At 34.9% G+C, this 16,236-nt stretch overlaps 5 protein-coding genes across 8 annotated transcripts in view; 2 read left to right on the forward strand and 3 right to left on the reverse strand.

Moving 5' to 3' along the window:
* The window catches only part of LOC128158850 (queuosine salvage protein-like), a 67,682-nt gene that overhangs the window by 14,764 nt on the left and 36,682 nt on the right, over window positions 1–16,236 (reverse strand). For both annotated transcript variants that reach the window (XM_052821822.1, XM_052821823.1), the window contains 2 exons: window positions 11,651–11,748; window positions 11,385–11,517 (listed from right to left, as the gene is read on the reverse strand). In XM_052821822.1, coding sequence (XP_052677782.1) covers window positions 11,385–11,517; window positions 11,651–11,748 — 231 coding nt within the window. The remainder of the gene's footprint in view (window positions 1–11,384; window positions 11,518–11,650; window positions 11,749–16,236) is intronic.
* LOC128158876 (uncharacterized) lies at window positions 1,360–10,053 on the reverse strand. The gene is made up of 3 exons (XM_052821849.1): window positions 9,765–10,053; window positions 4,887–5,136; window positions 1,360–2,467 (listed from the first exon to the last, which is right to left on the reverse strand). The coding sequence occupies exons 1-3, from the start codon at window positions 9,920–9,922 to the stop codon at window positions 1,817–1,819; spliced, it is 1,059 nt and encodes a 352-aa protein (XP_052677809.1). The 5' UTR covers window positions 9,923–10,053; the 3' UTR covers window positions 1,360–1,816.
* On the reverse strand, window positions 5,725–9,515 carry LOC128158851 (uncharacterized). 3 transcript variants are annotated; one of them, XR_008240051.1, is made up of 2 exons: window positions 8,040–8,153; window positions 5,725–6,756 (listed from the first exon to the last, which is right to left on the reverse strand). XR_008240051.1 is itself a non-coding variant. In XM_052821824.1 (2 exons), the coding sequence occupies exons 1-2, from the start codon at window positions 9,054–9,056 to the stop codon at window positions 5,756–5,758; spliced, it is 1,008 nt and encodes a 335-aa protein (XP_052677784.1). In that variant the 5' UTR covers window positions 9,057–9,515; the 3' UTR covers window positions 5,725–5,755. The 3 variants fall into 3 exon arrangements, 1 of the variants encoding a protein (XP_052677784.1); XR_008240050.1 differs by lacking the exon at window positions 8,040–8,153 and adding an exon at window positions 7,806–8,033; XM_052821824.1 differs by lacking the exon at window positions 8,040–8,153 and adding an exon at window positions 9,050–9,515.
* Window positions 11,926–14,208, forward strand: LOC128158858 (THAP domain-containing protein 11-like). Its single transcript, XM_052821833.1, has 3 exons — window positions 11,926–12,480; window positions 12,825–12,993; window positions 13,217–14,208. Exons 1-3 carry the CDS (start codon window positions 12,052–12,054, stop codon window positions 13,447–13,449), a joined length of 831 nt encoding a protein of 276 aa, XP_052677793.1. The 5' UTR covers window positions 11,926–12,051; the 3' UTR covers window positions 13,450–14,208.
* On the forward strand, window positions 14,892–16,223 carry LOC128158856 (uncharacterized). Its single transcript, XM_052821830.1, has 2 exons — window positions 14,892–14,986; window positions 15,189–16,223. The coding sequence occupies exons 1-2, from the start codon at window positions 14,968–14,970 to the stop codon at window positions 16,055–16,057; spliced, it is 888 nt and encodes a 295-aa protein (XP_052677790.1). The 5' UTR covers window positions 14,892–14,967; the 3' UTR covers window positions 16,058–16,223.

The following is a 16,236-nucleotide window of genomic DNA, read 5'->3' on the forward strand; positions in this document are numbered from 1 at the left end:
AATAAGTCCAGTACAATTTACAATGCTCCACTTTAATTTCTCTAAACAAAAAAAAATACATTATTGTCCTGTTTAGAATCTAACATTGAACCAACGTTAAGCCAACGTTTGTCAGTTGATTTTTTTTTAAGAGCATAGATTAATTATTTTTTAGCTTAAATTATTGAGATAGATCTATATAAATGTCGTGTTATTTGTTCCAAAATTAGAGAAATAGATTTAAACCAATTAATATATATACGTATGTACATTTTAATTAATTAAAAGATTTTTATGTGTAATTAAAATAGACCCTTCGAAATTCTTTGTAATTGCAATAAAAATTTAACAGAGCAAATCACATATTTTACCACATATACCAAGCATATATATATATTGCCTTTTTGGTTGTGTTTATTATATCTGTTTATTATAACAAACAGTTTTTCAAATTCATGGCATTTAAAATGTTGGCCCAACATTGGCCCAACTGCGCATTACAAACAAACAAAAAAGAATACATATTTTACTAACGTTGGCCCAATAATGGCGCAATGTTGTAACGCCAACAAACAGTTTACCGAAATTCATGATATATTAAGATGTTGGCCCAATGTTGGCCCAACTGCATATTACCAAAAAAAAAGAATACATATTTTACTAACGTTGGCCCAGCAATGGTCCGATGTTGTAACGCCAACAAACAGTTTACCGAAATTCATGATATATTAAGATGTTGGCCCAACGTTGGCCCAACTGCGTATTACCAACAAAAAAGAATACATATTTTACTAACGTTGGCCCAGCAATGGTCCGATGTTGTAACGCCAACAAACAGTTTACCGAAATTCATGATATATTAAGATGTTGGCCCAACGTTGGCCCAACTGCGTATTACCAACAAAAAAGAATACATATTTTACTAACGTTGGCCCAGCAATGGTCCGATGTTGTAACGCCAACAAATACATTGCCGAAATTCATGACATATTAAGATGTTGGCCCAACGTTGGCCCAACTGCGTATTACCAACAAAAAAGAATACATATTTTACTAACGTTGGCCCAGCAATGGTCCGATGTTGTAACGCCAACAAATACATTGCCGAAATTCATGACATATTAAGATGTTGGCCCAACGTTGGCCCAACTGCGCATAACCAACAAATAGAGGTCACTTGTTTTAAGTATGTTGGCCCAACGTTGGCCCAATGTTGTCATGCCAACAAAGTAATCAATGTGCAATGAAAGATGTATTATAATGTTGGCCCAACGTTGGGCCAACATTGTGTGCCCAACGCCAACCATCGACCAACGGTACAACCAATTACCAACGTTGGCCCAACGTAGTCATGCTATCTGGGTTATGAGTTATGAAACATAAAAATAATTGCCGTACATATAAGGGGAAAAAAAGAAATTTAAAAACAATTTCACATGAATAATACCAAAATGGACAGTTCTAGTAATATTATGAAAACAAATAAAGCAATTTGAGTTACAGATTCTATATTAATAGTTTGATGTCCAACAGTTTTGCTGTCCTGTGTAAATGATAAATTGAGTGAATTTCACAACAAATATGAAGTTGTTGGATAGATAAGGAACAACAAAGTTATGTCATAATTTAACATGAACAATACTAAAATCCAGTTTAAGCAATAGTATGCAAAACAAAGTTCTGTTGTCCCGTTCGAATAACATCTTGAACAAATTTTAGAGCATGTATGAAGATGTTGAACAAATATGGACAACAAAGTAAAGTTAAAAGTAACATGATTAATATCAAAATGCAAAAGTTCTAGCTAAACTGTGCAAAACAAAATGAGCATTTTGATTCACGTGTTTGGAACGAAAAGTTTGATGTCTAACACAGTTTTGTTGTCTTGCGAGAAAGAGATTTTGAACGAATTTGACAGCAAATATTCTTCAAGTACCTCACTGTCATCTGAATCTAGATTGTTTGTCGTTGCTAATGTTAACAAGACTGAAGAAAAAATAGTGAGTTTGTATTTTTCATATCCAGACGAGAAACACAAGGTTCCGCTGATGGACCTGTGCAGTGACTCTTTGGTCATTTTTAGTTTGCAAGACTGGCATCTGACAAACTTTTGATTACTGAAATCAACTTTTGATTTACAATTGTCGCACAGGTAACTAAGTGTAAGTCCTGCTTGGGTGATTTTGCCTTCCTTTGTGATTACATCAGAGTCTATCGCTGGCGCACAGTTGATGATGTCAGGAATCTGTGAAATGGTCGTCTGTTTTGTAGAGGTAATTGATTTTGCATTTTGGAAGAGTCTTGTGGATAAGTGAAGGATCTTGTAGCTTTTGTCAACTTCCAGTTTGGATACCAAATCTTCCCAAATGGTGAGCTTCATTGCAGCGGTAGAATCAGCAACTGTAATTTCTTGGCGTTTTATGGGCGATTCCCTCACTACTTGTACCGTTTGTTGAGACACTGACAAGACTCTGACCTCTACAGCAACCTAAGGAAACAAACGCAGATGACATAACATTCTAAAGAAAAAAATCTTTTAACATTCTGAGAATGACACAAGTCTAGTATTTTAACTTGGTATAAAAAGTTTGTCTACCAAATATTTTGACTTGTACACAGTGTGTGTGTGTGTTTCGAGGGTTGTCAATTTCAACTCTTATTTTCCTAAACAGGCACTATTTATTTATTTATAGTATGTAACAATTCGTTTTGTTACACTTACATGTTAAATACTGAAATTTGATTGGTTTAGACGCAATTAATAATCCGTTCTATTACCCTCAGCGTTAGCAACACACTTGGCAACAGGTAACACAATGAATTGTTACATGCGCGTAAATATTGCGCGTACGATTTGCAGTAGAATTCACATCCTTTGTATATAAAACCGGTAAAAATTTCTCTAAAATGAAGACATTCAGTATAATAAAATAAATAGTGCCTGTTTGGGAGGATAACAGTTGAAATTGACTCCCCTCGAAAACCAGTGTCAAACTCCGCTTCACATCGCTTGACAACGGTTTTCTCGGGGAGTCAATTTCAACTGTTACCCTCCCAAACAGGCCCTATTTATATACTGTTACTCTTCGCCAAGTGTGTTGCTGGGGGTAACGGAACAGATTCTCAACTACATTTAAATTAATTAAATATCAGAATTTAACATTGAAGTATAATAATATATAACATATTATCAAACAAATTCTATTGCATATAATGATTTTTGCTCTACACTAAAAACTTTTAAGATTTTAATATGGATTTGATATATGTCGTTTAATAGAGATCATAATGTTTTGGCAAATAAAAAATAAACCAGTGTGCACATTTTGTTTACTATTATTTCTAAAAATATGTTTTGTTTACAATTAAGGCAAAACATGAATAAATGCAAACATTTAGGGGACAAATCCATACAATTCCAATTCGCATGATACATTTGGTTTGTTTTTGTTTCTTTGTATTTGGGCATTTGCCATAATGAAATTATTTTTAACTATTCTAAATATTTTTAATTTTAATAATTTTGCTGGTGTACATGTAAATAGGCAAAAATTATTTTGTATGAAATATTATTTGATACTGTAGTAGATAAAAAAAAAAATGGACCATGCAGTTTTAAACATTACAAATTTAAGGTAACATATATGATTTTCAAACATGCTTCTTTCAACTATAATTATGCATGGATGTAGAAGGGGGTAGGGGGTCCAAAGCTGTACTACAATGGGTGTTTCACACCACTCTTGAGAAGTAAATTATGAAGAGGCTAGTGTTCTTTAAGCAATTTTAAGCAATAATTTATCTAAATCTGTTATAAATATCACATATTCTACACATGTATGGGTTTTTCCACTTAAAATAATTAATTAACTCAAACATGAATCTAAGGTGTACTTGCTTTGCATGCCTGTTAAATAAATTTCATGAATATTCTAAAAAATATCCCTGAGAAATATATTCATCACCTGCATCTATAGTTAAGGTAGGTCGCGGGTTTGCTTTCGTCATCAAATTCTGTACACAATTTAGACAACTCGAATGGCTCTTTTTGGCGCATTTGTTTATGACATCATAAAGGAGACATCTCAAGGTGTCCCGCTTTACATTTTTAACGTCAAATGCTCTTAGTTATAATAAAGTAATTTGATTTAGGTCTATAGTGTAAATACTAAAGTAGTAATTCATACCAAGTCTTAGTTTTCATATAAGAATCGTAAGTTGGAAATGCAGATTGGAAGCATATATACATCATGACAAATTTTCAGGGTATGTTTTTTCGTGAGATTTTTTATGGGGTAAACCCGCGACCCACCTTTAGAATAAGCATAATTATAACAGCGAAGTTTTATAATTGTCGAGATATCTTTCTGCTGGAATGATTACATAAATCACTTGTGTTCAAGTAGACGGTTGAAGATAACCAATGATAAAAGATTGTTTTTTAAATATTCAAACTTTGTATAATTCCAATAATGGACAACAAACCAATTATCAAATATGAATACTAATTAAAATGCATACCCTCATATAACTTTAATTTTGTGTTCTAGTCATGAATCTCAGCTCTGACATCGCAATTTTTATATAATTCATTTTCTCCAAATTTAACAAAAATGCATTTATTTTCTTAAAACTGCTTAAGAGATACATAATTCAAATAGGTGCCGAAACATTTTGAAATTGGTGTCTAGACAGCTTGGGTCCTAAACATCTTGGGTCCTAAACGTCTTTGTTGGGGCCTAAAAGTCTATAATTCAACCCTCGGAACCCCTCCCCCCCCCCCTTTCCCCCTGAAAATAAAACTGAATCCGCGCGTGATAACTATGATAAATACAAGCACTTTTTAAAATTTTTATAAAATACTAGCTAATATGGGGGCGATTATCTTCGTTTTATCCGATAAATACCTTGTTGTGTTCCGGGGTGGCTTGGACTTCTGCAAGGGTTTTGACTTTTTCACCCGTCTTGTCATCGTCGTCTGGAGATTTTTTGTAGTTAAAGTCCAGAGTTCTACACACTTCTATCTTGGTTTTGTAGTTTAACAAAACTTCAGATTTTGAAGAGTCAATCCTGCTCGGTACTAGTTGTACATCCGACAATTTAAGGGGGGTTTGTGCTCGACTAGCATCCGTAAGTACTGAGTGTTTTGAAACATCGTTATGTTCTAATTCGAACTATCTCAAACGAACATAAAATATTTACAACCTTATTCAGTCATAACAACACTGATTATGGGCAAGTGCTCCAAGACTAGCGCATTTATTCAATAAAATACATAGATACCGCGTTAATATATGTCGAATTCTTGGGACAAAACTCATTATCTGCAACAGAAATATTATAGCATTATGCATTTTATTAATATTTTGTGCAATCAAACCCAATACATGAATGATTATGTATAAGTGGGTGGGCGGGTGGGTGCAAAGCGTGTAAACAGCGCTAAGTCTTGAGCTCGAATAACTTAAAATCACAAAGCATACCAGTCATGCCCTAATAACTGGTCTAACCAGTATTACTACGCGTAAACCACCCTTAGTGAACAAACTATAAATAGCAAACCACGTGCTCGATAAAACGTTGTTATATCTTTCAACCTGAATTAAATATATTAATGTTCTAATTCGAACTATCTCAAACGAACATAAAATATTTACAACCTTATTCAGTCATAACAACACTGATTATGGGTAAGTGCTCCAAGACTAGCGCATTTCGAACGTAACAAAGAAAGGGGAAAAGAAAAACTGTAAGTTATATTTATTATTGAACACATTCAAATATTCAATGACTGAGACACAGACATCAATGATTTTACATTTTCATGAACATAACCGTCTTTTGCGTTGTCAGAGCGCCACCTGCCGTGCTTCTTAAACAGTCTGTCACTCACACCAGCATTAGCAGCCGCAGTAGCGCCCCCTGACCTTAAACTGTGAAGACCAAATTTGGACTTATCCACACCAACACTTTCCAAAGCATTAAGTAATAATTCCCTTGCTCTACTATAAGACAATGGTCCAGAATTTCTTAATTTATATTTACCAGATTTTTTACAAAATGATAACGCCCTGAAAATAAAACAATCAGAATCCGAAGCAATGTCAGCAATTTTCAAATACAATTGTAACATACCATACGGACAAGTAACATTATTTGTTTTAGAAACTATTACATTACTCCCAGTCTTATATTTATCTGTTTTACTCTTAGAGATATACAAAGAAAGATGGTCCTCATAAAATGTAATGTCAGAGCGTTTTAAGTTGACCAGTTCTGAAAAACGTAAAAAAGCTGCATAACTTAATAGACACATACATGAAATTCGAATGTCTGGTAAACTGCTACTTCCGGTCCCGTAACGATTCACTATTTGCTGTAAAATTTCAGAAGTTATTGGTTCTTTCTTGGTAACAGGTTTAGCACTTAAGCGGCGAGCTCCCTCCAAAACTGAAACGACTAATGATGAATGACAAGGATTTTGTGTTCCTGAAATTTCATGAGCCCAAGAAATGGCATAAAAGGCTTCATTAACTTTTGCAACAGAGTTAAATTGTTTTGATAAATTAATCAAATATATGGAAACGTTGAAATCAGAAGCAGGGAAGTGTTGCACTTTAGGACTTTGCGAATAACACCACTTTATCCATGAATTAAAGGCATACCGATATTTACGAAAAGTACTTTCAGATTTGGATTTTTCACAGAAGAACTTCAGGTCCGCCAAATTTTCCCCCGATGTCTGAATTGAGGCCCATCTTCCTGTTTGGAAAACATCTGAAAAATGTAAACACGGAAACATTTGTTAGTCCCTCACATTATTTTATTTCAAATTTGACCATGTCGCTCTGTCCATAACAGGGACCATGTCAAAAACAAATTCCAAGACCATGTCACTAATGCCTAATGCTCTTAGGACCGTGTTTTACACAATATCATCTCATCAGTCGTCATTCTGCAATAGCATAAAATATATACAACAGATACATACAAATGCACAATTCAAGCATCTAACCACGTCACTCAGTACAACAGTTCTAGGACCATGTTCAAATCTGCTCATACAGAACAAAGTTTAACAGCCAATAAAGAACCATGAAATTTTTCAGTCCCAAATATACAGTTCTTAGACGTGCCTCTGCACAAAATACCTCTTACATCGTTAAACTGAATAACATCTGTTACATAACTTCTATATGTCATATCCGGTCCAAAAATCATAGACCAAAAGGGCGCCGATGGCCAATAAGGAACGATCAAAGTACCTCGTGATCTGCAATACATAAGATGCCTTAAACTTCTCATGACTAAATGAATAGGTGGCACTAGCCAATTATTATCTGAACTCCAATCTTGAGAAAAACAATCAACTGCATCAGTACCAGGATTCCAGAACAAAGAGTTAAATCTAGGTAATTTCTTATTAAGATAATTTGCAAATCTGTCCACTGTATAAGGGCCCCACATATTATTCATAAATTCAAAAAATTCATCAGATACAGACCAATCATCGTAATCCACTAATTTACTTAAATAATCTGCCGTTTCATTCATTTCTCTGGGAATCCATGCAATATCTAACACAATTTTTCTCTGCAAACACAAATGAAAAATAGAAAGAGCAATTACATGTAAATCATTTTTCGTGCTACCACTTTGGACAATTGAAACACAATTTTTACTGTCAGTCAATATTTTCACAGACTTCCCACTAAGGTTTTCTTTGTACGAAAATAAAGCAAGCTGAATTGCCTTAAGTTCTCGCCAGGTGGAACTTTGTGCACTCTCTACTTCTGAAAAATTACTGTGAAAGTACTTGTGTGTACCTGATAATTGACATACAGCTCCTGCAGCTACTGAACTAGCATCTGTGCATAAAATAGCAATTGATTTAGAACAATCTTTCATAAAACGACAGTTATACATGTCCAAATTCTTCGACCAGAACGAAAGTTCTTGCAAAAACTCATGTGAACTATCAAATCTAATCAAACTATCCCATGCAAATCGGGACTCGATAATTTCATAACACTTTCTTGTCATAAGTCTACTAATGTTACCGATCACTGGTCCCATAGAAATAACCTTGCCTGTAAACTGAGCCAATTGTCTTGCAGTAATTTTTGGTAATCTATGAAACAAATCTGCTAAAGTGCTCTTACAATCTTGTATACATCTCTCTGGAATAGACAAACAAAACACGTTAGTGTTCCATATCATTCCTAGCCATTCTAACATTTGACAAGGTTCAAAAATAGACTTTTCCAAATTTACCAAAAACCCAGCCTTTTCTAAGGAATCTTTAACGAAAAGGCTATCAGATACCCCTTTCTCGTATGATTCAGCCAATCCCAGGCCATCGTCTAAATACAACACAATGTTGACACCCGACTGCCTCCAGTATCTCACCATTGGTCGTAAACACTTTGTAAAAATGTAAGGTGCCGAAGAAAGACCGAAAGGCAAAACTGTAAATACATAAAATAAATTATTCCAAGAAAAACCCAAAAAAGTTTGTTGTGCTGAGCAAATATCTATATGATGATAACCAGACTTAAGGTCAAATTTAAACATATGAAACCCTTTTTGAAAATATTGCAATGCTATTTTCCAGTCTTCAACTTTCACTTTGTCTCTTCTTACAAACTTGTTCAAAACACTCAGATCAAGGATTAACCTCTTCTTACCAGAACTGTTCATTGCTACACTTAGCGGATTTACCACAACAGGTATGAAAGGAACTTGTATAATACAACTTGAAAGTAACAATTCTGAAACAGTGTCAGAAAAAAATTCAGCATTGAGTATTGCAGACTTATTATTTTTCATGTACATTTCTTTTGGTGGCATAATAAATGGAATTACATAGCCAGTGCTAATAGTACTGATAATGAAGTCAGATGCATTTATACTCTTCCAAAATTGTACTGCATTTCTTAACCGATGCTTTACACCTTTAGAATCTCTAAAGCTTTCTAAATTTTTCAAATAGATTTGATGTTCAGATATGATATCATTTTCTTTCAAATTACAGAAACTTTCATAAGCCATGAAATCAAAATCGTCATACTTATCATTTACTAACTGATCCCGAACCGCTTGACTGATTGGCGGCGCTGAACAGGGGACAGTGTTTCCTCCAGTGCCCGACTGACTTGCAGTGGAAACAGATGTCGTAGGAAGATGGTTCACGGCGTTTCCCGAAGCCACGAAAAAGCTGCTGTTGACTTCCAGCAGCAGCGGAAGGAATACTGCCAGTAGCAGGCTGAGGAGCGCTGTAGCCGGAAGGGCGTGGTTTGTATGGCTGGAACCTCTTCTTCTCTTTAATAGCACGCAAAGCTCTGTTTTCTGCCTGTCGTAGTTTTTTGTCATCGTCCGAATCAGAGGCGATGTCGTTGTGCTAATATTGATGAACTGTGGCCCACCCTGCTGGAGAATTGTCTTCTTGGCTGTCCAAAAGCTCCTTCTTGAACGAGTTTAGCGAAGAATCCAAGTAACACTTAAATAGGTTGAAAGTGTCCGTTATATCGGCGGCTGGAGTTGACGAACTCTTGTCGGTGTCCCCGCCCAACAAACCGCTATCAGAGTCCGACATTGCAAAGCGTGTAAACAGCGCTAAGTCTTGAGCTCGAATAACTTAAAATCACAAAGCATACCAGTCATGCCCTAATAACTGGTCTAACCAGTATTACTACGCGTAAACCACCCTTAGTGAACAAACTATAAATAGCAAACCACGTGCTCGATAAAACGTTGTTATATCTTTCAACCTGAATTAAATATATAAACAGGCGATTCTGTTAAACTCATTTCTTTTGGTTTGAACGACTGCATTGAAGTACCGAGAATTCGTCCTACTCGTGCGAATGGGAGAAACGTTTTGGACGAAACCCGATACAGTTGTTTTATCCTCTTCTAGCTTCAACTTTTTCGATGCTGACATCTTGAGTTCGTTCGCTGAATTGTGGCGGGAAAAAAAAGACGCTATCTACCCGCCAATTACATATATGTTAAGTCGGACTTAAAAATGTCGGATTATATCATGTTATTTTACACCTTTATTAATTAATCCAACCATTGCGTTAAAGAAGTAGAAATTAATACAATGTAAATTTGTGTAGTAGTAAAATGCCTTGATCAAATTTTACGAGATCTATAACTGCTAATCTTTTGTTTTGCTCAGAAGTCTTGCCTACCCATTTTTCCGTATGCCGAACCCGAAGCTATTAAACTGATTGAAACACGCCTTTCCTTTATTATAATTTTCGTAATAACTCAGATTTGAATCAGAATTAGCACTTAATCTTTGCAATTTATATTTTCCTTCCCATAAGGATAATTTATGCTAAACTACGTTGAATTGAACTAATTAGTTCTTGAGAAGAAGATTTTTAAAAATGCACCCCCCTTTTTCTACAGTTTCAAGGTTTTCTCCGCTTTGAATACAGATCGGACTTTTATTTCTGCAATTTATATTCGCCCTCCCATAAGGATGCTTTGTGCCAAATTTGGTTGAAATTGGATAAACGGTTTTAGAGAAGAAGTTCAAAATGTAAAAAGTTTACAGACGGACGGACAGACGGACGGACGGACAGACGGACAGACGGACGACGGACAAAATGTGATCAGAATAGCTCACTTGAGCTTTCAGCTCAGGTGAGCTAAAAACATTTTCCCCCATATATTTCTATGTTAAATTTGTCGTTTTTAATCAACTTTGAACCCCTCTTGGGACCCCAGTATTGACCCCGGGATCGCGATTTTTACAATTTAGAATCTTCACTATATATACAAGCTTTGGTGTAAATATTGGCATATCTGGTGTAGTGGTTCTTAAGAAGAAGATTTTTTAAGACACCCACCCAATTTTCGCAGTTTCGCAATTATCTCCCTTTTAAAAAGGGTTGTGACCTTTATTTTAACAATTTAGAATCCCCTTCTCATAAGGATGCTTTGTACCAAGTTTGGTTAAATTTGGCTCAGCGGTTCTAGAGAAGAAGTCAAAAATGTGAAAAGTTTACAGACGGACGGACAGACGGACGGACGGACGGACGGACGACGGACAACAGGTGATCAGAAAAGCTCACTTGAACCTTCGGTTCAGGTGAGCTAAAAAAACTCTCTTCTTAGAGTAAACCGCTGCATTTCAGAAATCTTGAATACCAATATACATGTATATTGAAAACCATTTCCCTATATACATGTAGTAACATTGTTTTGATTTTTTAGATGACTTAAAACTTAAATTGTTAGATTCAGTAGAGTTTGCGATAACAAGCTGGGACTGTTCTACATTAATTTCTTAATAAAAAAGGATAAAAAATATCATAATTATGATGATTATTATACTTGCATGAATCTGAATGTGGACACTGTAACATTGACCTTGACCTATGGCCTCTGACCTTCAAAGCTCTGTTGAGGGCGGCACACCATGACCAATATCCGGTGTATTCTTTGCCGTTAAACTTGATGCGATACTTTTGTGATTCGTCATCAGACCAGAAGGAGAAGTTTAGAGTGTCAGCCACAAATACCCTGTGTAGAAAGGAAATATATATAAAACAAAACAAAAATGTATCACAATTTAAGGCCAAAAGAATGAAACTCTTTTTTGCAAGGAGATACAAAAAAGATGCTCGAGGAAAATGTCGTCTGACCTTAAACTCACCAATCAAGGGCTGACTCGTCTTGACTTTGGGGATTTAATTCATGCTCTGTTCGCCAGGATTGTAGATTGTATGTGTTCTTCTTTGCACATTCATACATCTGATCCAACAAATAAAAATACACTTCAGTACTTTCAAATAAAAGAATTCAATGACAGTCAGTGTTAGGCTGCATGCATGGTTTCCATTACTATACCATAATGCAATAAGATTAATAATTATTAAATAAATTAAGATAAGTTGTTCAGATACACTTCATCTCCAAGATTGCCAATACGGAACTTTCGAGATACCCCGGAACGACGGTTTCCGGTCGACTTTTATACACTTCGATCACGTGATATTGCGGAATTGTAGGGCAAATTGTTTACATCGCAACAACATCTATATAGCAGACGAAACGATGCCTAGTCCAAAAAAGAGGAAGAGCGCGGACAATCCCAGTCATTACTGGTGTTCTGTGCCAGGTTGTGCTTCGGATGGGAGAAAGAAGGCCAATTTAGACATATATCCGTGGATGCAAGGTATACAGTTTCATCCGTATCCAGGACCAAAGCGTCAACCTAAACTACGACGGCAATGGCTTCAACAAGTTTTTCGAGACGAAAACTATTCTCCTAAACGATACCACTCGGTCTGTTCTCTACATTTTGTAGATGGTTGTCCCACTGAAAACAACCCTGTACCAACATTGTTTCCTCGAAACAATTTTAAAAATCCGAAAAATGTCAGAAAATCAACTTCTATTGCAAAACGTCAAAGTGCAGAGAGTTCTACATCCACAGATTCTGTGTCAGTCAGTCAGAATTCTCATTCAACAGAACGAATTGCGGTAAATATAACTTGTTTGAATTTCACAGATGTGTTAATTCGTAAAAAAAAAATTGTGGACCTACTATATATAAGTGTCACCTATATAAATATAAACAAGGTGCTTTATACCTATATTATCATCGTGACAATTTTATAGCTATTGATATACCGGTATGCCTTTAACATGATGAAAGCATACATACATGTATGAATATAATTAATCAGTTATTGTGACTAAATAATCTTGCATGATAGGTAACACTATTTAGTACATGCAACAATGTTTATATTTAAAAAATATATTTGCATATACATGTACATTCAAATATGATGTTTAGTTAAATTACAATGCATAATTTGCAGATGAAGGATATCACAATTTTGTATGAGGGGAATGGAGCTATACATATACCTCTCCCTGTAGCACACGAGTGTGTTGTAGATACTGATCAGTCTTCCAAGTCCATTGAAAACTGTTTAGAGGTACCTTGCCCTGAGACTATGGACCTCATAAACGCTCATGGAAATAACAGTAAGTACAAGCTTGTATACAATATCATTGGATATTATGAATATTTTTCTAAATTATTTCATGGGTATATATAACAATAAAATGCAGCTAGACTACAAAATTTTACCTCTTTTAAATAAAAGTTGTTTGAGCATTGGACTTATTCTTTGTATATTATATATATTTTCTTTGTGTGTGTGTGTGTGTGTATATATATATTGTATTATTTGTATGAAAATTACAGACTCTGACCATATTTACTGCAAACGGTCTATCGAGTCTAGATGCAGTGAAGATTTTGTGGAGTCTGCTGTGCAGACAGATCTTACCATGGACGACATACACCATATGGAGACAATGACCAAAGAGACAGACCATATTCCAGGGGTGTGCAATTACCATCGCCCGACGCCCGGGGCTACCGATTTTAGAGGTCGGGCTAGCAAAAACATTAACTGTGGTAGCCCGTCGGGCTAGTAAATCATAACCAGAGTTGGCAAAATATGCCAGTAAATTTGCAGTGTCCTGGTAGGAAAAGTGTATCGTCATTGTTACACAGAGGCATAATATCTGCTCCTTTTAAGTCATGATAGCCTAAAAATTTCTTAAGCATTTTTTTCTCGTGCTACATTCTTCTGAGAAAAAACACTCTGCTGTAAGTCACACACTTTGAAGTTTTACCACAGTGTTGACCTGACCAGTGGCTAGACGAGATAGTCACGCCTCACTGCACATAGCTTCCGTAGTTACCTGTGCAGCTGTTTCAAGTGACATCACTGTAAAATGATTTCTTTTTCTGTAATATGTATTCATTGGCTTTTTTAAATATAATTTTTTTTACAGAGAGAGAGAGAGAGAGAGAGATGCATTACAGAGATATTATAAATTTCTGCACTAACTATTCTCATAAACACATTTTAAAGTGACCTGCTTGGTGAATTAAAAAAATTTTCATATTTTGCATATTATTATTTGTGCATTTTCCATTATTTTTGATTAAAATTTACCATTACGTAATTAATTGCATAGTTGTATTTTGTAAATGGAAATTAAACAGGATAAAATGCATGCACACATAGATAGTTGCAGTGATTTTATAGAGTCTGTTCACATTCACAATGTTATGTTTGGTTTTTATTATATAAACGGTACCCAAACCAATTAAGTTGAATATTTTTGAACTAGTCTACCACAGAAACATGCAAGTAATAAATATTTCGTATATTAATAATTATATACTAAGGCGAGAGAAATTTAATTTTTAGTTTTACGGATTTTGTTGTAAAAAATTTGGGTCGGAGGAGGGAAAATAAAAAAAAAAAAAAAAAAAAGTGGGCAAACTTTTATTAATCAAAATTACATATTATTTGCTTGAACTTATAATATTAAGTTTAATTTGTCCACTATCCACTGTGTACTTTGTGTTTGTTTCAAGATCATTGGTATTAACCTTAAAACTTGTTCAGGATAACATTTTCTTTGCTTTTCATAAAAACTTTTAAGCCAAACCATGCATGGCTGACCTCCATCTTAAATACTCCATGTTATAGAGACGCTTACACTTGATTTTAAAAGCTCCCTTTGTCAAACGTTTTGCAGATTTCAAATCAAATATAGTAATTTTAAAACCAAGATCGGTCAAACTTGAAAATTCCGGAAAAATTTCCGAAGATACGAATTTTTTTTCATTATTTTTTTTTTTACAAAATCGGAAAAATTGGGTCGGCGGATCCGTAAAACTAAAAATTTAATTTCTCTCGCCTAACTAGTATCATACAGGGTTTTTTTTTATAAAATGAAATGTCGACATGTCCGAGATAGTCTGACTAGTAACTTTGAATCTTGGGCTAGTAACTTTGGTACTCCCACTAGCCCCTGGGCTAGTGGCCAAATTTTGTAATTGCACACCCCTGTATTCTCAGGGAGCAGTTTGTAAACAGAATTACGCGGTCTGATTCAGCAGTCAGAAAATACTTAGGAATACCTAGTATTACTATGCTCTTCGGAATATTCGGTAAGCTATTTGGAAATATACATTTGTTTAAAATGTACATATTAATTATGTAGGTGATATGATTGTATAATTAAGATATAGAAACAAACATTTTTTTCACTTTTTTTATTAATACAATCATATATCTATGTATGAACTCTTGATACTTGTGATTTAATTTATATATATATATTTGTTATATATCTTAACCCTTATCTTACAGCTATACTTGATAAAGTATGCACCAAACTCAAATACTGGTCAGGAAAAAACAGTACATCAAACATGAATTACGAAACATCTGAAGCCAGAAAACCAGGCCCAAAGCGGAAGTTGACAAAGTTCCATGAGTTTTTATTAACACTTCTTCGACTAAGACTCTCTGTTCCTGCCTTTTTGATTGGTGATTTATTTGGTGTGTCTGAGACAAGAGTGTCACAAGTTGTGTGTACATGGATTAACTACATGTCCCAAGTTTTCAAACCTCATCTGAAATGGCCATCACTACAAAGCATCAAGAAACATATGCCAAGGTCTTTCAAACAGACATTCCCTAGGACTAGAATTATCATAGACTGTACCGAGATATTCATTCAAAAGCCAAGGACACCTACTGCTCAAAGCCAAACCTACAGCAATTACAAGGGACATAATACATTTAAAAGCCTTGTTGGAATAACACCCACAGGTGCATTCTCTTTTGTGTCTGAATTGTGGGGTGGCAATGTGTCTGACAGGTACATTACAGCCAATAGTGGTTTCCTGGATTTGATAACTGCTGGAGATGAGGTGATGGCAGATCGTGGTTTCATCATCAGAGATTACCTACTGGAACGAAGGGCTAAGTTGGTCATTCCACCATTTACACATAAATGTAAGTGGGGAAAAGGAAAGCGATTGAATTCTGGTGAGATTCAGCGGACAAGACAGATAGCTAAATTACGAATTCATGTGGAACGTGCTATACAACGTTTAAAATCATATAAACTTTTATCTGGGATTCTACCAATCAATTTAAAGCCAATTGCAAACCAGATTCTTGTTGTTGCTGCCTTTTTATGCAATTTGTCAAAACCGCTTGTAAAATATTAACATGTTCAATGCTAAATTAATATTTGTCAATTTGTTCTGTTGATTGTTTGTGTTACATGGAAGAGACTTATATCATTGTTATTTTACATATTTTGTGTTACTGTTGTTAAAGTGATTTAGCAATATACCATGTATACCAAATATATATTATCATTTCAAAACTGTTTATATATATTTTT

This window comes from Crassostrea angulata, chromosome 8 (assembly GCF_025612915.1).
Source record: "Crassostrea angulata isolate pt1a10 chromosome 8, ASM2561291v2, whole genome shotgun sequence".
NCBI lineage: Eukaryota > Metazoa > Mollusca > Bivalvia > Ostreida > Ostreidae > Magallana > Magallana angulata.